This window comes from Myotis daubentonii, chromosome 18 (genome assembly GCF_963259705.1).
Source record: "Myotis daubentonii chromosome 18, mMyoDau2.1, whole genome shotgun sequence".
NCBI classification, from domain to species: Eukaryota; Metazoa; Chordata; class Mammalia; order Chiroptera; family Vespertilionidae; genus Myotis; species Myotis daubentonii.
In genome coordinates this window covers 31758095-31780303 of record NC_081857.1, presented here as the reverse complement: position 1 = coordinate 31780303, position 22209 = coordinate 31758095, and the positions used below count along the sequence as shown (strand labels likewise).

General features: G+C 48.3%; 1 protein-coding gene across 2 annotated transcripts; it reads left to right on the top strand.

Moving 5' to 3' along the window:
• The first annotated feature begins 9938 nt into the window (after positions 1 to 9938).
• On the top strand, positions 9939 to 20661 carry S100A10 (S100 calcium binding protein A10). Of its 2 annotated transcripts, none has more exons than XM_059674679.1 (3): positions 9939 to 10045; positions 17075 to 17217; positions 20313 to 20661. In XM_059674679.1, exons 2-3 carry the CDS (start codon positions 17086 to 17088, stop codon positions 20472 to 20474), a joined length of 294 nt encoding a protein of 97 aa, XP_059530662.1. In that variant the 5' UTR covers positions 9939 to 10045; positions 17075 to 17085; the 3' UTR covers positions 20475 to 20661. The 2 variants fall into 2 exon arrangements, with proteins under 2 accessions (XP_059530662.1, XP_059530661.1); XM_059674678.1 differs by lacking the exon at positions 9939 to 10045 and adding an exon at positions 10159 to 10315.
• The last annotated feature ends 1548 nt before the right edge of the window (positions 20662 to 22209 follow it).

The following is a 22209-nucleotide window of genomic DNA, read 5'->3' as shown; positions in this document are numbered from 1 at the left end:
AGTCAAGACAGAAAACTCTGGGAGGGAAAAGCAAGTCTGCACTTGCTGGGAACTGGGTTCCGATGAATTTGAGCACCTGTATGAACAGGTAATCCCGCCCTCGCCCTACTTCTCTCTACTGAGACTGCAACCAAAGCAGAGAGAAGTATTCCTGTTGCCAGATTCATATTTTATCCTTACAGCGACTTAGTTGCAACATTATCATTAAACATGACCTGTGGCCTGGCCTGTGTGGCTCAGTGGTTGAGCATGGACCTATGAACCAGGAGGTCACGGTTCTATTCCCAGTCAGGGTACATGCCCAGGTTGCATCTCAATCCCCAGTAGGGGGCATGCAGGAGGCAGCCAATTAATGTTTCACTCTTACATCGATGTTTCTCTCTCTCCCTCTCCCTTCTCTCTATCTAAAAATCAATAAAAATATTTTTTAAAAAAATAAGAAACATGACCTGTGGAGTCACTGGTAAGAATGCAAAACAAAGACAAGGATCCGGGAACATTATAAATCTAGCCCATAAAGAGATGAACTGGCAGAGGAAGAAACCCAAATGTGAAAGATGGGTAAGGTATAAATTAATACCAACTGGGCAGCAGAGGTTGCTTCCGAAATGCTAGCTCACCCAGTCCTCCTTTCCTCACTACTAAACCTCCTCAACTCCTTGCAGTCCGGCAGCTTTCTCCTCCCCATGGTGAAGATTGCTTTCCCAGCATCACACAAGTCCTTGCCATATTAGCAAATCCAATAACCTGGTCGCCATCCTCAAAGTCCTCGGGCCACAGCACTGCCAACAGTGGACGGCACCCATGCACGCCTCCTGAAGTCATCTCTCTCCTGGATTCTCACCACACCACAGTCTTCATCCCCTGGTCTTAGCAAGCCTGGATTCCGGTCCTCAGCCTACCACATGCCAGTGTGTGATCTTGGCATGAGACAGATCAACAGGAGAAAATAACCAAATTTATTATGTACAGACAATATGGGGGTTCCCTAAGAATATGAGACAGATAGAGCAGTTCAGGCTTATATGCCATCTTGAGCTAAGGAGAAGCAGGGAGGTGGTGGTTTAAAACTTCAAAGGGCAGAAAGGCAATACACACGGAGATGGAAAAGTAAATGTTTGGTAAACAAATGTTTGCTAGGCCATCTTTAACAAGGAACACAGAGAAGACTGTGATCAAATTAGGGTCCTCCGTGTCTATTACACTCTAGTCCATATTAAACTAGAGTTATCTATGACAGCGGTTCTCAACCTGTGGGTCGCGACCATCGGAAAACACATATAGCATATCAGATATTTACATTACGATTCATAACAGTAGCAAAATTACAGTTATGAAGTAGCAACGAAAATAATTTTATGGTTGGGGGTCACCACAACATGAGGAACTGTATTAAAGGGTCGCAGCATTAGGAAGGTTGAGAACCACTGATCTATGATGAAAGCTCCTTTAATGATTTTCCCTGAGCCTTTCTTTTCTTAAAAATAACCAGCTTAGCCAGGTTAGCATGGCTCAGTGGTTGAGCGTAGAACTATGAGCATCAGATTCAATTCCCAGTCAGGGTGCATGCCTGGGTTGTGGGCTCGATCCCCAGTGTGGGAGGTGCAGGAGGCAGCCGATCAATGATTCTCTCTCATCATTGATGTTTCTATCTCTCCCTCCCTCTCTGAAATCAATAAAAATATATTTTTTTAAAATAACCAGCTTAAAATAATCAATACCCCAAAAGGCATATTTTGAGCAAAACTCTGCCTTCCCCTCAATGCCAAGACAAATCTCTGGCCCCAAGAAACTACACGCATTGAGGGAGACAAATAAGAGGCTGCCCAATCTGCGAGAGGAGCGGTCCCGGCCTCCCTTCACTGCCTTCTATTACAGCCTGACTCCGCCTGGAAAGGGAATTCCTCCAGCACAAGGAGTGTGTCGCCTTCCTCTGTGAGTTCCCTGGGGCAGCCAGCCCCGCAGCTGCGCGCAGCTTCCAAAATCCCAGTCTGCGGCTCTCCTCACTAGATGGCTGAGCCTGGCTGGGAAACACTGCTGGAACCAGGCCTCCTGCCAGGATCCCAGCCTGACCACAACACATGTGCTGGGAGCCACTCAGGGAGGCAGTGACCACGGGGAGAGCCAGTGTCTGCACACTCTCCCCTGCAGGTCACCCTGCCAGGGGTGGGACCAGCTAAGGCTAATCACAAAGCAGATCATTTCCACCTAGAAATGCCCCGCCAGCAGCTTGTTCAGCACCCTCCTTCCCAGGCCAGTGTCTCCCCTCCCTGTGTTGGGCAGGCACCACCCTGCTGCAGTTGCCCCAGCTGCTAATTCCAGGTGGCTGTGCCCCTTCCTCTCCCTCGGGCCCCGCAGCTCAGTATTGGCGCCCTGGGGATTCTTCCGGCACGTTTCTCTCAGATCTGTTCCGTCCTGCCCACTCTGACCAGCATCTTCCCGGTCCAGGCCTGCATCATTGCCAGCCTCGCCTCCTTCACCTCCTGGTCCACATTTTCTCCCACCTGCAGTTGGCGGTTCTTTTTTTTTTTTTAAATATATTTTATTGATTTTTTACAGAGAGGAAGGGAGAGAGATAGAGAATTAGAAACATCGATGAGAGAGAAACATCGATCAGCTGCCTCCTGCACATCTCCTACTGGGGATATGCCCGCAACCCAGGTACATGCCCTTGACCGGAATCGAACCTGGGACCTTTCAGTCCGCAGGCCAACGCTCTATCCACTGAGCCAAACCGGTTTCGGCTGCAGTTGGTGGTTCTTAATCATGCTGACATTTAAGTCGGTAGCCTGGAATTCAAAAACATCGATCACCTCCTAGCCTTTATCACTCACCCAAACCCCTTTTCTAGCAAACCCCACTGCAAAGCTACTCGCTGTGCAGCCACCAGAGGGCCCCACAGCACTAGCTAGGAAGTGAGGACACACCCTCTCCCAGTCCAGGGCGCCTCACAGCAGCTTCCAGCCAGGAAACAGGACTCCAGGGAACCCCCAGAGTCCCGCTGCTGGCTAACATTGTTGAGGAAATTAGTTCAAACCAAGCAGCCGGCCTTTCACAAGGGGGCTGAGTCATAGGCTCCATGGAGTCACATTTCTGGGGATCTGAGCCCTGCCCGGCCACATCCTAACATCAAAGAACATAGAGTATCTGTGGCTTAAATAACTTTCCCTTTCATGCAGCCCACAGAATTCCTGCCTGGACCACCACTTGTTCTCAAGTTGTCATAAAGAAAAGGGAACCGAACCTTGGCCTGGCCGACTACAGCCCACGGCGGGCAGGTCTTGTCTTGCAGAGTTCTCCCACAACACCAAGCATTCCTGGGGTTCAGACCATCTGGTGTTCCGTTCTGGCCTAATTACTTATTACCTCAAGGGACACGATCTTGTTTGCTTCCTTCTAGGAAGAGGCCTGGGAGACGGGGGTTCCTTGTGACTAGAAAGTGGAAGAGGAGGGCTAAAATTCCCAGTTTTTGCTTTGTCGGCCACCCCAACTCATAACATAGGCAGACTCAGTAACTTATGGCTGATTTTCATTAAGGTTTTGCTTGTCTCTTTTTTGAGTGTTTATTAAGAGGCTGGATATACTCGGGGAAGTATTTTAAAATAATTGAAAGACCTTGAGGGGTTGGTTCCTATCTTCAGGATAGACCCACATAAATCACTTCCTGTGACCCCCATAATAACCTGCCTCCAGCATAGGAATTTGAAACCCCCTCTGTGGCCAAGGACACAGAAGGAGCAGAGACTTGCCCCTGATGCAAAGCAATCGTGCAGCGGAGCCGGCATTCAACATAGCCTGTCTGGCTCCAACCACCCCCCACTTATTAATAATCATGATAGTTAACATGAATGGGGCACTTACTGTGTGCCGGGCACTCTGCTAAATATTTACATGCATTTTCTCATTTTATATTCACAATGTCCTTATGAGGCAGGAGCTACTATCAAGTCCATTTTCCAGATGAGAAAACTGAGGTTTGGAAAGGTTAGATGACACGTCCAAAATAGCCTTCAAGTGCCGGACAACACAAGACCCACTCCCAAGCCTGTGCTCTTCCCCACTGTTATGCAGTGTACCGCCTCTCCCACCTCCTCTCATGTCACCTCCCCTGTGCTCACCAGGCTGCAGGCACAATGGTAGCTTTTCAATTCCCCTCTCGGGTCAGTCCCTCCCAGCCTCTGCAGGTGCTTTCCCTCCACCAGAAAAGCTCCCTCCTCACTCCTCGCCTTGAAACCCTAGTTCCTCTTCTTCCTCTAAGTCTGGGCTTAAATGTCCCCTCCTCCGTGTAGTCTTCCCTGACTTTCTCCTCTCTTTCCCTTCAATTCTTCTCTCATTCAGACCCTTGTTTTTCCCATCATGGGTTTTGTTTTGCCCTTTACTTGTACTTCACTTGTCTGTCCCACTAGAATGTAAGGCTTCTGGGGGCAGAAATGTGTCTGTCTTGGTCATTAACATACCTCAGCACCCAGAACATGCCGGGTGTTAGTAGCACTCAATAAGTATTTGATAGATTATAATCATTGGATTTTGCAGCTCACCTAGAGACGAAAGCAGGTGATCTCCAACCCCAAGCTAAGAGTTCTCATGCCTTAAAAATAAAAATAAATTTTAAAAGGCTGCAGTCCTGCCCAGCTGACGTAGCTCAGTGGTTGAGCATCAACCTATGAACCAAGAGGTCACGGTTCGATTCCCAGTCAGGGCACATGCCCGGGTTGTGGGTTCGGTCCCCAGTGGGGGCGTGCATAAGGCAGCCTATCAATGATTCTCTCTCATCATTGATGTTTCTATCTCCCTCTCCCTCTTCTTTCCTCTCAGAAATCAATAAAAAATATATATGCATATATATATATATATATTTTTAAGTCTGTAGTCCTTCAGCTTCCAATTCTAAGAGATAAGTTAGCGGGGCCAGCACAGCTTCGGTGGAGCCCTCGGGTGCCTAGGGCCCAGAGGGAAGTCTGCTCAAAACTGCCCACAAATCACAGCCAGAGACCTTGCTCCGCCTCCTTAAAGCTTCTGCTGGGCAAAGTGAGGGACCCCACAGCTTAATCCTCTCTCCCTATCCTACTGCCTGCGGGGGCCCAGCCGGATGCCTTGATGGTCATTAGTTGGTTCCTTCTCTTTCCGGGCCCCAGCAGGTAGGGGTCTGTCTTTATTTTATCCATAAAGAGACTCAGGTCCACAGTGGGGAGACGGCGTGCCTGGAGCCACACAGCTGGCGAGTGGAGGAGTCACACACTCCCTCTCTACACTTCAGTGGCTCCTAGTTACCTTCAGAAGCGAGCTCCAAGCTCCCTAGTGGAGTATTTCCAGGGGCCCCAGGAAAGGCACCTCCTCTCAGGCTGAGCCTCACCCAGAGCCCTGAGGGACTCTGCTCTCTGCCGCTGCAGAACTGGGGCAGTTCCCAGAAAAGACATGCTCCCTCCCACTTCCATGCTCCGGCACATGCTCTCCTTCCTGTCTGCCCCCATAGAAAGGCTAATCCCTACTCGTCCTGTAAGACCCATATAAACAAGCAAGCAAACAAAAAGATAGCCCCCAATAGGGATCTACCCTAAGAAAATAAACATGTGGGAAAAGGCATTTGTTCAAAAGCAATCTTCTTATATCTAATTACTATCTATGACAGTAATAATGGGAATAACCTAAATGTTAAACAATGGGAAATGTTTAATAAATTATATTTCCCTATTTAGGGTGTACAAGTATAGCCACACGTGGGGGTTTGTTGCTTTGTTTTTGTTTGTTTGTTTGTTTGTTTTGCCAGCCGAAGCCTTATGCAGGCTACTGTAAATCAGGGGCCCTCAACTGAAGTGCCATGGAGGACCGCGATGACTCCCTGCTAGCGCTCCTGAATTGTCGGAGAACTCTACCCTTTGCTACAGCTGTGATTCTCACGTGAACATAATGTCTGGGCAGACAGACTGCTGAGCTAGACTGCATGGCACAACCTGACACACATGAAGAAACTAAGAAACCGTATGCATTTGCCAGGACCTGTGAACGTATGTAAGAGAGGATGACCAGGGGAGTAAATCATTCTACTCAAACAGTGTCACAATGCGCATGTGATCAGTAAAGTAGTATAACGGCTATTCATGCAACTTCATCCTTTTGAGTGTGCTGCCCAAAAATACTAACATACAAAAGAACACCATTCTATGCATTAGAGTTATGCCGTAACAGATAACCCCCCAAATCTGGGGTTCTTTCTCACCCGTGTCACTAGACCAATAGAGGTGATTCAGGAACCCAGGCTCTTCCACTCCTTGAGCCTCGAAGTCTGACAGACAGGAAGAATGTGGAAAAGTCACCTCTTAATCACCTTGGCCTGCAAGGGACACATATCACTTCCAGTCCCATTTGCTGGTGACTAGTTCCAGTCCCACCTAGGCGCAAGGGCTGCTAGGAACACGTCCCCGGCTGAGCAGCCACTTCCCAAGGACACCTCTACATTGTGACGGGAAGAACACACATTTCTGGTGGGCAAGCTCACCTCTTTGCTGCAACCACAAACCCAAAAGAAATGAAAACCACGGGGTTATGGGTTTTGCTGCTATGCCAAATGGAGAAGCGGGCCTTGTTCGTAGAACAATGCCTCCTGCTCCCGCGTTTGTACACTGGGATGTACCACAGGCATGGTGGAGAACTTGAATGCCACTTCCTCTTTGTGCCATTTGGTCTGCTCCTCTCTGTGCATCTCTCCTTCACCACCTGCCACCCCAGAGCTGGGCAGCTCTGGCTCAGGCGCCGGTCCCTGGTCTGATCAGTTGTCACCAGGGAAGCAGAGCTGTCACAGTGTGCATGTGGTTTACGAGGCACACAACTGCTTCCTGCAGAAAGAAGTGCCTGGGACCACTTCTCCCACAGAGAGATTATAGGCACGGAGATACTTGGAGCTTTATGCGCCTACCAGTACTGTTGTGTATTGGTTGAATATGACTTCAAATACACTTGTTTATGACTTAGGGGAAGTTTTACTGTACTTGTTTATGGCAAAGACAAAAAAAAGTTGTTTTGATGTAAGAATGAAGTCAGTCATGCCACGATGTCATCATTCTTCATCTGTTGTGATAAGCAGTCAGCAGCCTCGTTGCTAAGGGGCCCCATGAGATTATGATAAGAACCAGTAGAGAAGCAACATTGGCAAAGGGACATTTACACTATAAATATTGAGGTTTCCCTGGCCGGTGTGGCTCAGTTCGCTGAGCAACCCGGGTGCTGATTGAAAAGTTCAATTCCCGGCCAGGGCACATGCCCAGGTTGCCAGTTTGATCCCCAGTTGGGGTACATGTGGAGGTGACCTATCGATGTTTCTCCCTCTCCCTTTCCCTCTCTCTTTCTCTCTCTCCAAAATCAATTCTAAAACACATAAAAATACTGAGAGTTTGTGACGACTATTTGAGATTTTCCCCACAGCAGCCTGTGAAAGAGATCCCCCCCCCCCCCGCCACACACACACACACAAACACACACATACACACTGGTATCTTCATTCCCTAGTAATGTGCTCTAGCAACATGAGACTTTTTCCCTGGCAGGTTGGTCACTGATTCTCCCAAGTGCCTCCTCTGGTAAGAAGGTACACCTCATATTCGATTTGGATTTCATTTCTTCACCTTCCCTTGCCTAGAACAACAGTGTGTTTAATTTGTGATTTTTTTGGAGTTGGGGGCTTACCTATATATATAAAAGCCTAAGCAACCATCCAACCATTAGACTGGTAGCCATAAATCACAATGACCACCAGGGGCAGACGCTCAACGCAGGAGCTGCTGAGCTGTAGTGACTTGGCAGCTGCAGTTCTCGGGCGACACACTGGGAACCAGAAAGGAGGGAGCCCAATTCTGGGGTGTATCACCCAAGAACCACCCTCTCGCAATCTGGGACCCCTCAGGGGATGTCGGAGAGCTGGTTTTGGCCTGATCCCTGCAGGCCAGGCCGAGGGACCCCACTGGTGCAAAAATCCATGCACTGGGCCTCTAGTTAAGAGGGATCTACCCTAAGAAAATATTATCCTGTATGCTACTGGTTTGTAAAATTATTATAATTCCCATGGCAAACCTGTGCTAAATAAATTACTGGCAGAGACAGAATTTTCGCTGCCTCAACATAAAAAATAAGTACATAAAGTCATCAAAAGCTGCATGAGGGTAGGAACAGGGTCCATACTGCTGACCATTTTCACCACTGTATCCTCAGCACTTAGCAGTGTTTCAGAAACTCAGGTCCCTTCCATCTTGTAGCACCAAAGCCACTAGGGCCTGGGAGTATGGCTAGAAGGCTGGAAAAGACAGAGAGAGACCACAGTGTAGTTGAATCATTACTTGTTGAATGGAAAGAAAAAAAGAGAATGAGCTCTAGCCGGTTTGGCTCAGTGGATAGAGCATTGGCACCCAGACTGATGGGTCCTGGGTTCAATTCCAGTCAAGGACACATACCTCAGTTGCAGGCTCATCCCTGGCCCTGGAAAGGGTGAGTGCGGAAGGCAACCAATCAATGTGTCTCTCTCACATTGATGCTTCTTTCTCTTTCTGTCTCTTTTCCTCCCTTCCACTCTCTCTAAAAATCAATGGAAAAATAGCCTCAGGTGAGGATTAACAAAAAAAAAAGAGTAAATGAATGAACATTTATACATACTATTTAATGGCATGAAAATAGTCAAGATAAAGTATTATGAGACAAAATAAAATAGAATACATCATTTTAAAATCAGTGTGATCACAATTTAAGAATCACATCAAGCCCTGGCCGGTTTGGCTCAGTGGATAGAGCATTGGCCTGAGGGCTGAAGGGTCCCGGGTTTGATTCCGGTCATAAGCAACCGTCCGACCTGGTAGCCATGACACGCAATGACATAGGCTAATGCTCAAACCATTGAGCCACACGGGCGGGACTCCTATAGTGTTCTTTTACCATTCACTGAACTCGTGGATTTTAATTGTTTGTGTATCTATCTTTCAACAAGACTTGAAGCTCTTTGAGAGGAGTGACTGAATCCCAAGGGCCCGGCACATACTAAGCATTCCAAAGGTTTGTGAATCAAATGAAGAAATAAAACAAGGACTATTCAGACTCAGGCGTTCTTATTCTAACTCCGGCTGCATTTTCCCTGGAACTACAGGGATCCAGGACTCTCTCCACTCTTGACTGTAACCTGGGGCCTGGAAAGAACTCGGAAGCAACGGGAAGATTTGGAAGAACTGCTCCCCAGAATAGTCGGCACCAGGGTTGCAGGAATGAGAGTTGTGATCCGAGTGGGGATTTCCTGGCAAGAAAGAGCCCAGATGAGTCACATCGCAGCGCTTGAAGGGTTCCCTGAGTCTGCGCATTCCTTTGGGATCACTCACTCCTCCCAGGGCCTCCCTGGGGGACAAAGGAAAACCCAGGCCTGGACACTGAGCCCTTTTCCTCCAACAGCTGCGAGTAGTTTGCCTTTCACCCTAAACCACAAAATAAATGGAAGGGGGCGGGATATGCATCCTCTAGGAAACACTTAGGCTTTTCGCTAGATTTCTTCCAGAAATTTCTTCCAAAGGGCGCTGAGGACCTAACAGGCCAGATGCAGGACAAAAAGGAAGCTTTGAAACAGGTTTTAGCGGTTTCAACAACTGTAGCTGAACTATGACCCAGAGAAGCCAGACACGCTATAAGGAATAAATCCCTCTCCACAAAGGATTTGTAAGGCCCCCGGAGCTGACCAGACCCACCGCACCCTCCCTCCCCACCCGCGCGGGGCAGGCAGGGGGCTATGAGCTCGGCTCCTCCGAGAGATGCCCGCGGACCCGGGGGCAGACCCCGGGCGCAGACCGCGAGGACGCCCTTCCGCGGGCCCCTCCCTGCGGTGTCATCTAGAAAAGAATTCCTCGACCTGGTCGTGGGCCCGCGCGCCCCGCCCGCAGCACCGCGGGATCCTTTGATTTCCGCATTCACTCTCTCTCTCTCTCTCTCTCTCTAAAACCAAGCCCGAGAGCAAAGGCACAGCCGAGGGTGGGGAAGTCCGGAGACATTCCCGGGTACTCGCTTGGCGGCGGCGAAGTTTACGGTAATGTTGTCCCTGGGAACGGGCGGAGGCCACGAGCAAGGTCCCTACGCACCCTCAGGGCGAGGAGGGTGTGAGCGCTGCGCCCGGGGCGGAGGGGGGGCAGGAAGAGGCGGGAGGAGAGGCTCGGCCGAGACACCCGCCCCGGCTCCTCCTGCTCCCCCACCCCCACCCCCACCTACTAAGGCTCCCCGCGCGCGGCGCTCCGCTCACTGGCCGCGCGTCCCAGCAGCCTCCCAGCAGCCGACGATCCTGCCGTGCCTCCCGCCCAAGGTGAGTCCGGCCCGCGGCTCCCGCCTGTCCCTGACCCGGACCGGGACCCGGCGCCCAGGGAAAGGCCCTGATCACCGCCCCGGCCCACCCGCCAGGCTTCGCGGGGTCTCCCAGCGCCTGGGAGGGAGGAAGGATGGGCCATGGTTGTCCGTGCTCTGGCCACACTCGGGCGAGGCGAGCAGCGCCCTGGCGCGACCCTCCCCAGATTCCGGCGGACCCGGGGAGGGGGGCTCGCCCTTTATTACGGGAGGTCGGTGTTGGTGCCCCGGGGTCCGAGCTCTCCTCCCTTGCTTTACTCCCACTTGCCTACTTTTCCACTGGTCCCCCCAGTTAAACGAACCCCTGCTTTTGGCCCCTTGTCTTGGCGGCATGCTTTTTTGTGGGCTCCAGCTGCGGGCTGACCTCTGTCCAGCTGTTCGAATCCTCCCCCGCCTGGGCCGCCAGAGCAGGCTCCGGAGGGCTGCGGTCGGCTGGGTAGGGCCGGGCAGGTTGGCAGCTGGCGGATACCCTTCCTAAGGGACACTCGGCCCCTGGCCCTGAGGCTTCAGGTTGTGCTTCCTGTTTGTCTGCTAGACGTGAAGGTTCTCACTGCTGAGGGAGGGAGGCAGGGAGGGAGGGACGTCTATTTGATTTCTTTATAAAGCAGTTTTGCAGGGGGCGGGGGCGGGGAGAGGACTGTGTTAAGTGATTTCTCTACTGAAAGCGTTTCCCCCTCTCGCTACCTCAATCAAACAAATGGAACTAAAAAGAAATAGGGAAAGAACAGTCTTGGCGAAGGACCTTCCAACCCAGATTAATCTGGCCCAGTGCAAATGAGACAGAGATGTGCTGGATACCTGGTCACACTTGAACTTGGCCAAAAGAATAGCACCTCCTCCAGCCCTGGACCCTGCACTCTCCAGGCTCAGCTGGGCCCCACCTAGCTGAAACCAGGACTTTGCCCGCTGGGTGGGAGTGGTAAGACCCGCTGAGGGCTGGGGGCCAAACCCTGCACAGCTTTAGGCCAGACTCTGGAATCCATTAAGCCCACCCACCCCCACCCCTTCTCTCTGTGGGGAGCTGGGAGCATTCTGCAGGGCGTGGCTAGCACAAAGGGCTCCAGGATTCTGCGAGTGGATGGAGGCCTGTGACTCAGCTCTGAGACCATGTGGGTGTGGCCCTGACGGTCCTGGCTACTCTCGGCAGATGGTTTGGACAGAACACTCCCTGAAGGGAAAGGGGAACTGTGCCATCTTAGAGGGCATTTTCCAAGAGGAAGTGAGTCACACCAGGACTGGCTGGCAATCTGAAGGAGAGAAGGGCTCTCTTAGTTGAACTATGGATGAGGGCAGCAATTAGATGGGCAAGGCCATGATGAGACCGCTGCTGGGTTATCTGCCTTACGCTTGTTGGCAGGCTGCGTCAGCTTCGCTGGGGAGGCAGCTTTTCTGTTCAGGGGCTTACAGTTGCAGAATTCCACTCCCCACCCCAGCATGCGCGCACACACACACACACACACACACACACACACACACACCCCTGCAGCCAGTCTGAGTTTCAACCTGCAGCAATGGATTTTTATATCCTGCACTTCAGGTGAGGCCAGGTTCATGGAAACACCCTCTCAAAGATCTTTGCCTCCAACGTGTTTCGGCAAATTGCAAAAGATAACGAACGCCAGGGGTTGGAGCAGGAATGAGTTCATAGAACTCATTTGAAATTTCTTCGTCAATCCTGCCCCCACAGATTCCTGTCCAGTGTCTACTTAATCACCTCTTCTAAATGGTATATGCCTTCCTCGACAGCCCAAAGCCCTTTCTTCACGGTCCCTGATCCACCATGTGGAGTTTCTTATTCCAGTTCCTCAAATGTTCTTGAGCGTCCACTGGGCACAAAGCATCCTGATTTCCAGGCGATGGATGCTCTTCCCTGTTTCCTGCATACCACGTCAGATGAGCCTTTTCCTCCCAGGTCTGGCTTCTGGCCAGCCTCCCAAGCAGCAACCTCAGTGAGAGCAGGCCTCGGCCGGGGCGGAGCTGAGACTGGGTGCCTCCCTGCTTTCCACTGACAGTTCCAAAAAAATGTGACTTTTTCAGAGCACTACCCACTTGGTATGGCCTTGGCTACAGCCCAGTCTTTTAAAGTTGGGGAAAACAATGGAATCTTTTCAGGGCTATAATGTATAAATTAGCACTCAGAGTGCTGGGAAAGCTGGACTGCCGGAAGTTTTAGGATCTTTTTTAAGCTTTACGTTTTCTTGGAAACACAACAATTTGGGAATATTGCATCAAAAGCAACAAGAACGAATTACTTATTTCTGACAATGTTCAGCACTTCCTAGCCCTTCACTAAATAACTACCACCCAACCCGCCAGTGGATTTAATACCAGTTGTCACAATGGCTATTGTTTGACCGTTCAGGATGATTAAGGAATAGGAGATGGGTGTACACCATTGGGGTGAAGAAGGCTTCTGCCTTCTCTCTTCCTATTGGGTTGCACCTGGAACTTTTCCTTTGCTGCCCACTTTCTCGTTGGGCGAGTTTTATGTTTGGTGAATGGCTGGAGACACAGCCTGGTCCATTGCCCCAAGTCCCTTTTTCTTAATTTCCTTTGGGGATCAAGTTCAAGAATGTCTTCTGGGTTTAATTTTCAAAAAAAAAAAAAAGGAGGGGGTTCTTTTCAAAATCTCTGAAGCAAAAGGAAGGAAACCTCAAACACATTTAGAATAACAGATGTTTGTTTTCAGTGACACCCTGCCAGTAATTTTCTGGGTGGGCTGTAAGAAAACGACAGTATGGATGAGCGAAGTAAATCAAACCTCTTGCTCTTTAGAAGGAGCCTTTGTAAAATTACGGACTAGATCTGGGCATGGGTCCAGAGCAAACATTTGGGATTGCTCAGGAGCAGGACTTCTGTAAGGAGGCCTCCTGCTTCCCTGCTACTCCTGGGAGCATCGAAATTGACTTTATTATCAATTTCATTCTCACTGATTCGTAAGCAGCCTCTAATGGGGCAGAGGGCTAGCTACTGGGACCCTGCTCAAGGAGCCCACAATCTGGTGAGAAAAGAAACAAACACAATTAACTAAAGGTTATGACATCTTTTTAAATAGTATGTCATTAGCTGGGAAACTTCCCAAAGGCAAGCACTGTGGAGTGAGTGTGAGTATGTGTCTGTCTGTCTCTGACACATGACCAGGACATGCAAAGTGTAGGAGCTCCGGAAATGGAAAATTGAATTCTCTACATCTGTGGAGTCCAGAATAATTTCTTTAGAGAAAACTACACAGAGAGACAATGGACTTCCGAACCTCCACTCTTAAAGACCTATTGCCCAGGCAAACAGGAAATACACAGATATCAGAATAAAATGATTCGATAAAAAGTGAGTGAACAATGAGGTAGTTACATCCCATGGAGCTCACAGTGAGAGAGCAGAGCTGGAGAGGCATGAAGTAGAACTTGGGATGGACCCACACACGAGAGAAACACAAGAGTGCGAAGAGAAAGAGAAGTCACGTCTGGGTCTGACCAGACCTGTTTAGCAGGACGCATATTTTCCCTCTGCGTATGGAATGTGCTTTTCTCTGTACTCGACTGTCTCGCTCAGAGGCGGCCCCTCTTGGGCCCCTTTCCCGGCCCTTCCCAGCTCTCCTGTCCTCCTGCCCAGCTTGAGCTACCAGGTTTGCAACCCCGACTTGAGTGATCACACCTGCCAAAGGGATTACTTGATTCATTCATTCCGTCATTTAGCAAACACTTATTTAGTGTTTCTGGATAGAACAGAATGATTCACAGTTCCTATCCCAGGTAGAGAGACAGGTGAACAAATAAATGAGTGTTTCAGATACAGGAGGAGGTTGCCTGGGGCACAGAGAGGACCCTGCTGCCCCTTAGCCCCAGGCCCCAGGCCCTCCAGTGAAAAGTGTACCCAAGCTAGAAGCAAGAGTCCCACCCCCGACTGCATGAGGAGATAAGAGGGGGTGGAGCATGAGGGTGGGGGATGGAAACCCCAGGTTCAAGTCCCTGAACTGCTGCTTTAGCAACCTACGGTCAGTGCTGCAGTCAGCCAGCCCCACCCTGCAGTCCGCCCCGCCCTGCAGTCCCCACCCCCCTCCCGCCCTGCAGTCCGCCCCGCCCAAGATGGGAGGGCTGGCAGCGCTGACTCAGTGGGGCAACCGCTGCTCTTGGAAAGAGCTGCATGACCCATCCGCTACCAAGAGAACAGCTTTAATCATAACATGTCGCCCTTCCCCTCATTCTTACTGTGAAACCAATGCGCTGGCTCTTCCTTCAAAACAGAGTTAACGGGTCCGTAGGCCTGGTCAGCGCCCTCTGGAGCCCAGGTTACTGAGGAGACAGCAGCCATCTCATCCGGTTTCCAAAGCTATTTTTACCTTCAGGACCTTACACCTCCTGGCTAGTCGCTGCTCTTCTTTCTTATGGCAAATGCAAGACAAATAGTCAGCCGGCTGCTGTATTTACAACCCATGTGCTGAACACCCAGGAGAGAAGGGGGAGGGGTCCAGTGGGGCAGGGATGTGGCTTCAGAGAGGAATGCTCTGCTCTGTTCCTTAGTGAGGAGCACAGATGAGGAGGGGGTGGGATTGGGGCCTGAAACCTCAGTGCTGACTAAGAGCAGACTGTCCTCACCCCTCTTGAGGAAGATATTCAAGGGTGGCCAAAATTTCCTCAGCTTCCCACCCGTTTCTCTCAGAAGTTCCTACATTCACCTGGTTCCTAGGTTAGGGCTCCTTACTCTGGCTTTGCAGGGCACGTTCCTTCTGCTCTGCCCCATGAGGAAAGGGAACCGGGTGTCCCACAACCCGTTCCAATTTCTGGGATCTTTGGGAATTCATCATGGAGGGCTCTGTGCTCTACACTCTGTACTCTACTGTTTCTGAGCTTGGGCGCAGGTATTTTTAAACCTTTCCTGAGTTATTTCAGAACTGGAATGGGATCCCACATCCTTCTCCCATAGGTGACTCACTCAGTTGAGTCTGAAGTTGCTGGCCTTCAAGAACTAAGCCAGCCCACGGCCATCTGAAGCCGCAGGGGAGATGGGGACGAGCCAGACCCGACTGCGTAGGAACAGAGGGGAAAGGGTGTGTTTGGTCCCGTGGAATTCAGCTCACAGCGGACCTTGAGCATTAATTTGCTGCTCTCTCCAAGAGAACCGCCTTCCAGATGAATCATGCCCCACTCTGGTTTATAGCACTCGTTAGAGTAGCACATTCTTTGGCATGCTGGTTCACGTACTTTCCTGGGTATTCAGGGGTAGAATTTACTATTCTTAAGTGTAATTGCTCAATCATCATGTTCACCAACCCCACCTTCTCCTCTGTAAAAGATAGCATTTAGGGGTCTGTTTTGAAAACACACCTGTCAGCAGCAGAAACCTGACCAAAAAGCCTTTCTCAGGTTCCTATTGGCCACTCTCTAGCAAGGGAAGGTCCGAGCCTCTCCTTCAACTTGTGCGCAGAACCTGTTCTTGTGTTTTGTTGTTGCTGTTTTAGGGAACAGTATGTAACAGCCTCCATTCAAGTTCACCTGTTTCCTATCCAGTAGTGACGTTAGGTGATGTTAGCCAGCTCTATTCTGGCCAAAGCATTCCTTCCAATGAAGTCAAATCCATTGAGCTTCTATCAAGTACTAAACACTGGGTCTTAATGAGACATGTACCCCCCAGATCATTATACCTGAATATAATCTGACATGTTTTCTTTCTTTTAAACTCTTCATGATGAAAGCTCTTGCTCTCCCACTGCACCCCAGACTGTGAAAGTAACTTTTCTGTTCTTGCTGCCCAAAATATATCAGGTCCCCAAAGGGTTAGGATATACTGTTACTTCTTCTCAAGGAACTAGATAATGAACTTTGGGTAGCTATTATTCAGGTAGGACAACTGCATTTACTACCAAAGATGCAAATAAATGTCTTCATTACAATCACTAACAAGTTCAAAGCTTTAGTAGAGAATACATACCCAGGAGGTCAAATTCATTCGTAAGCAGATTTCTAAGCCTTAGGATTAGACTGAACCAGGTTACCAGTTGTGCTTGGAGGGCTGAAGTTGCCCTACTCACCAGGCTTGACTGTGTGGGTTGTTGGTATTCCACCATATCTGAGAGTCTCATTTACCAGCGCCAAGAGAAATGATGAAACATATATTCTTTCAATAGGTTCTTTGTCCATTAAGAAGAGGGATACTGATCTTGCCTTTCCAAATGATTAGAGGTCTTACTTTTCACTCCGTGATTTATGCAGAATTTGCGGGTAACTAGATGAATCCCTCATTCAGAGCATCAATACCTGTGGTGCCTATTTCCATCAGCAGGAGGCCCAAAACCAGGGGTGAATTGGTTCTTAGACTTACTGGATTTTGCAGCTGGAAAGAATCAAGTGAATGATCTAATCACCCTCCTTCCAATTATTCTCAAAAGATTGGCAATACTTACAGCTTAAAAGTTAATGTAGCCCTGGCTGGTGTTGCTCGGTTGGTTGGGCGTCATCCCGTTCACCAAAGGGTTGCTGGTTCAATTCCCAGTCTGGGCACATGCCCAGGTTGTGGGCTCACTCCCCTGTGTGTGTGTGTTTGGGGGGGGCGTTTTAGAAGGGGGGTGTGCAGAAGGCGGGTCAATCTATCTGTCTCTCTCACATCGATATTTCTCTCTCTCCCTCTCCCTTCCTCTCTCTCTAAAAATCTATTTAAAAAAACTTTTTTTTTAAAAAGTTAGTGTAAACTCTGTTTCTTTACATCCTTTAATATGTTTCAACAGACCTCACCAAAATGCCGTCTCAAATGGAACACGCCATGGAAACCATGATGTTCACGTTTCATAAGTTTGCTGGGGATAAAGGCTACTTAACAAAGGAGGACCTAAGAGTACTCATGGAAAAGGAGTTCCCTGGATTTTTGGAAGTAAGTATTGAAAGGCTCAGAAAGAACCAGACATGAAGTTCTAGGCCCTGGTTCCTTTCCCTTCTTTCCACCCCTTCCCTGTGGAGGTCCCGATTAGAAAGGTGTTTTCACTCACTTATTTATTGAACATTATTGAGTGTCTACTGTGTATAAGCTACTGTAGGGGGAACAAGGTAAAGGAGACACAGCCCCTGCCCTCAGGGAGCTTACAATGGGAAGTGAAACAAGACTGCACACAAATAACTATAACATGAGGTGTTTGCTAGAAAGAGTCATCTGCACCCATTGAGTTGCAGGAAAGCCTTTCACCAGGATCACCAGCAAGGCTACCCGGTTGCCCGCAGGTCCATAAACCTGGCATTGGAGATGCCACCTGGTCACATTCACTTTGAGCAACCTGAATCGCCCTTCTTAAATCCCTTCAGATAAAGGCTTTTAAAACTTTTTCCCAATTCTAAACTCAAGAAATGGTGCCACGCATCTGCTGAGAGCCAAGCATCACTCCAGAAATCATTGCTTTTCATACTGAAAATGCTCTGAGAACACAGGAGCACAGCTTGAGTTTATATCTCACCTTCGTCAGACTGAGGGATCGTGCAGACTGGAAGAGGACTCTGCCATCAGCTCAGATACATCACTCAGGGCATCAGGCCATGAGGCACAGTTGTCCTGTTACATTGTGGGCCCTCAAGAGAGTTGTTGCATTTCAGTGAAGGTGAAACATTGCTTGACAGAATATTAGATGAAAATGCAAGTCCTTTCCCTGCCACAACTGGAGTCACTTGAAAGGATCATTACTGAGCATGGTGTGGAATAATGCATTAGCCTCTACAAGGCGAAGAGAGATGATAGTAAAAGGCCTCTTGTCCTCTGCCTGGACAATATCACATTAGCCAAGACCCTGACTCCTGACCCAGTAAATGCAGGGTTTTGTAGCACACTGTGATTTACATGTCAATACCAGTTAAATAAACAGATATAAATGGCCTAACTAGTCTCTCAGAGCTGCAGTTACCACAATGCTATCCCAGAATGGGTTAGGATGCACTGTTGCTCTGCTTTTCAACAGTCCTATGCTATACCCCAGGCCAGGAGTTAGTTAACACTGGGCAGGCGGCTTTAGATGGTTGGGCCTCAGTTCCCTCCTCTGTGAAAGGAGAGGGCTGGATGTAATTATTTCCAAGGTCAGTTTCACTTGCAGAGATTCTTCTAGGCAGCCATAAAATGCAAGGACAAAATATGTCTACTGTAAGCCCGCCCATCATGTGAACAAAGGCATTCTCAGTGCACTAAATACTCATTAGTCGTGTTGTTGCATAAGTTAGAAGTCGGGATAAATATCACATGAGATACAGACCCTTCCTCCCTAAAGGCTTTCTGGCATGAGACACATCCAGGGTGTATGTAGCACCAAGTACTGAACATGCCGTGTAATTTATGCCAGGCATGAAGTCATAATGCCAGACACACCCACACTCGCTGCATTCACAGAGCATTTGGTTTCTAAAGTTGACTCCTCTGTCATCCAAACTGACTCCTTCTGACCACAGCCAGGAAGCTGGGGGTGGGGCCAGAATTGACTGAAACCCACCAAAAGTAGAGGTGGCTGCATGGAGCAGGTTTTAGTTTCTTGCTTAGGGTAGGAGTTGGCAGTGCTTGTGTAGGAAATGCCGCTGCTTTGCCTTAGGGATTTTTTTAAAAAAATATATTTTATTGATTTTTTACAGAGAGGAAGGGAGAGAAATAGAGAGTTAGAAACATCAATGATAGAGAAACATCGATCAGCTGCCTCTTGCACATCTCCCACTGGGGATGTGCCCGCAACCCAGGTACATGCCCTTGACCGGAATCGAACCCGGGACCCTTCAGTCCGCAGGCCGACGCTCTGAGCCAAACCGGTTTTGGCACCTTAGGGATTTTTGAGTGCGATTTGTAAACATCCAGCCCAGTGGAGACACTGAGTATCCGTTGCCCTCTCAGGTATACAATCAGTGCAATTTATAAATACTTTACTGGAACCTTTTACCCTTCTCAGAGGCCTTATTTCCCTCTCTGTTTGACGGCATGGATCCTATAGGAGAGAACACAAGTTCTTATTTCTAACCGTCATCACTCCAAAAAGGAGTGATCAAGCCAGTCCCCATGGAAGCACGGTGGAAGAAAAAGCAAAAAGGATCTTGCCTGCCCACCTCAGTTCCACACATTCATGGCAGACATTGAGAGTCATGGGGAGTTTATGACTCCGTCACACATATTCCTTTTGAAGGGATCCAGTGAAGAGTATAGGATGGCTTAGATTTACCAACTCATTAGGAATGGAAGACATGGTAGAGACCCTCTAAGTCCAACCTCCTCCATTCATAGTTGATACATGAAGGCTCGCTAAGAGTGACCTACTCAAGGGTTTCGTGGCTAATAGGATATGAAGCCACACAAGCTTGGCCCGCCCTCTGCTGAGAAATGAGGGCAATCTACCTATCTTCTCCAAACCTAGCACACCATGTGACATCATTAGCACCTCCTTAAAATCCATAGAACAGTGATCTGAAACTTACTCCCTAAATAATCTTATGAGATCTTTTCCTTAGAGTTTCATATTTAAAGGACTTGGCTATCAGGAATAAAAGTTGGTTAAGAGGATGTAAGTTTAAACTACAAAATGGGGGAGTTTCAGGTGGTTCTTAGGCAGAATCTCGTGATTTTAAAAATTGTGGGAATAACTGAACTGGAAGCAAAACAAGTCAGAAAGCCATGCTGGTTCTAATTGGCAAGAGCAGTGGATTGAGAATTAGGAGGCTTGGGTCTACGTTCTCTTGGGCACAGAACAAGCCATTTCTAAGGTCCCTATCATTATATGAAAAAAAAAAATGCCATGGAAACCTCTTTCCTAGTTTAAAGTAAATTTAAACAATTTACTGAAATGCTCCCTCAAGACAGCAAAATCCATTTAGATGATCTCCAAAGATCACTTATAACCTAAAACAAGAATTCTTATCATTGAGAGATTATATACTTGGTTGTCAGCAGTCCACATCAAAGAAGTTAGTCACTGCAGACACTGACCGGTCTTCCTTACCTTTGCTTCTGTTTTTCAGAATCAAAAAGACCCTCTGGCCGTGGACAAAATAATGAAGGACCTGGACCAGTGCCGAGACGGCAGAGTGGGCTTCCAGAGCTTCTTTTCGCTAATTGCTGGGCTCACCATCGCATGCAATGACTATTTCGTAGTGCACATGAAGCAGAAGGGAAGGAAGTGAGCAGTTACCTTGCCCTGATAAGAGTTCTCCCAATGGGTCCCTTAAGGAATATGTGCCCCACAGCTTCCCTCTGTCTAAGAATTTCATGAGCAGATTGGGACTCTTAAAAAAATGTACAAATAAAATCCCACCCCCATTGAACAAGAGAAAGAAAAGCCAATGAAGCCAGAGAAGCTTTTGATTTTTATATTGCTTGTATCCTCTTGCCCCCCAATAAACACGTGTTTTTTTTTAGTTCCTAATTTGAGGCAGAATGTTTACTTCTTCAGAAATGCTTGTTCCCTACTTCATTTCAAAGAAAACAAAACAAGCCCGGCTGGTGTGGCTCAGTGGTTGAGCATTGACCCATGAACCAGGAGGTCACAATTCCTGGTTAGGGCACATGCCCGGGTTGTGGGCTCAATCCCCAGGAGGGGGCTTGCAGGAGGCAGCTGATCAATGATTCTCTCTCATCATTGATGTTGTTACCTCTCTCTTCTCTCCCTTCCTCTCTCTCTGAAATCAATAAAAACATATTTTTTTAAAAAAAACATCGGAATGGCCAAAACCGGTTTGGCTCAGTGGATAGAGCGTCGGCCTGCGGACTGAAGGGTCCCAGGTTCGATTCCGGTCGAGGGCATGTACCTGAGTTGCGGGCACATCCCCAGTAGGAGATGCGCAGGAGGCAGCTGATCGATGTTTCTCTCTCATCGATGTTTCTAACTCTCTATCTCCCTTCCTCTCTGTGGAAAATCAATAAAATATATTAAAAAAACAAAAACAAAAAACATCGGAATGGGCAGCCAGCACACTGCAAAGCTCTTGCCATAGAACCACCAAAGTGGGAGAACACTACCCAGCTGGCTTGGAATCTAACTTCTCTCAGTGATGTCTAGACGAAGGACCAAAACCCCAAGGATGAAGAGAAGGCACTTCAGGAATATATTCTAATTTTACAGTTAGTGAGCACAGCCTTGCCCTGGTACATCCGTGCCTTTCCAACCAGCACTTTGGATGCCTGAGGTGTCTGAGACCATTTTCAGAGCAAAGTGTCAGTAAACTCTAGAGTAAAAATAAGTCCATAAGGCAACTAAAGAAACAAAGAGTCTAGTATGATGCCTTAATAACAACATCACATTGACATTTCTTGAGTTGTCATGAAATGTCAGGAAATAGACTAGCATGACTTAGATCGTGGGGTAGTGCTTTTTTTGTCGAAGTGCTAGGACTGATGTCTTGATAAAGAGCAAACTTTCTCCCAGCCCTTTCTGTGCCTGTCTACAAGCTTCAGCATATCTGCATTATGTGCTAGGTGCTTATTAATATTACAATACTCGTTTTATAGAGAGGATGTATGAATTGGCACATGAAATTGTTCCAATAAAATAGGTCAATGAAGATGGAAACATTTATTTTTATGATTGGACACATCAACATAATTCTTGGGAAAAGTCCAGCATAAGGTCATCTACCATCACATGGGAAAGCATGCAGAGGGGAACAGGATAGTCCAAAACTAGCTTTGGGGAAAATACATCCAATAAAATTAAGGTTAAAGATAAAATTCCAACAATTTAATTTTGCCCATCAAATGAACAAAACAACTCAGCTTTGCAGTCTATGGGATTCTATTAACAGGTTTATAATGGAGAGGAATTTATTACAAGATATTAAGTGGAAGAGGGAAGTTGGCTAGCTAAAGACACTAAGTCCACAATCAACTCCCAAATCCATGCCATAGAACTGAGCTGTTGAG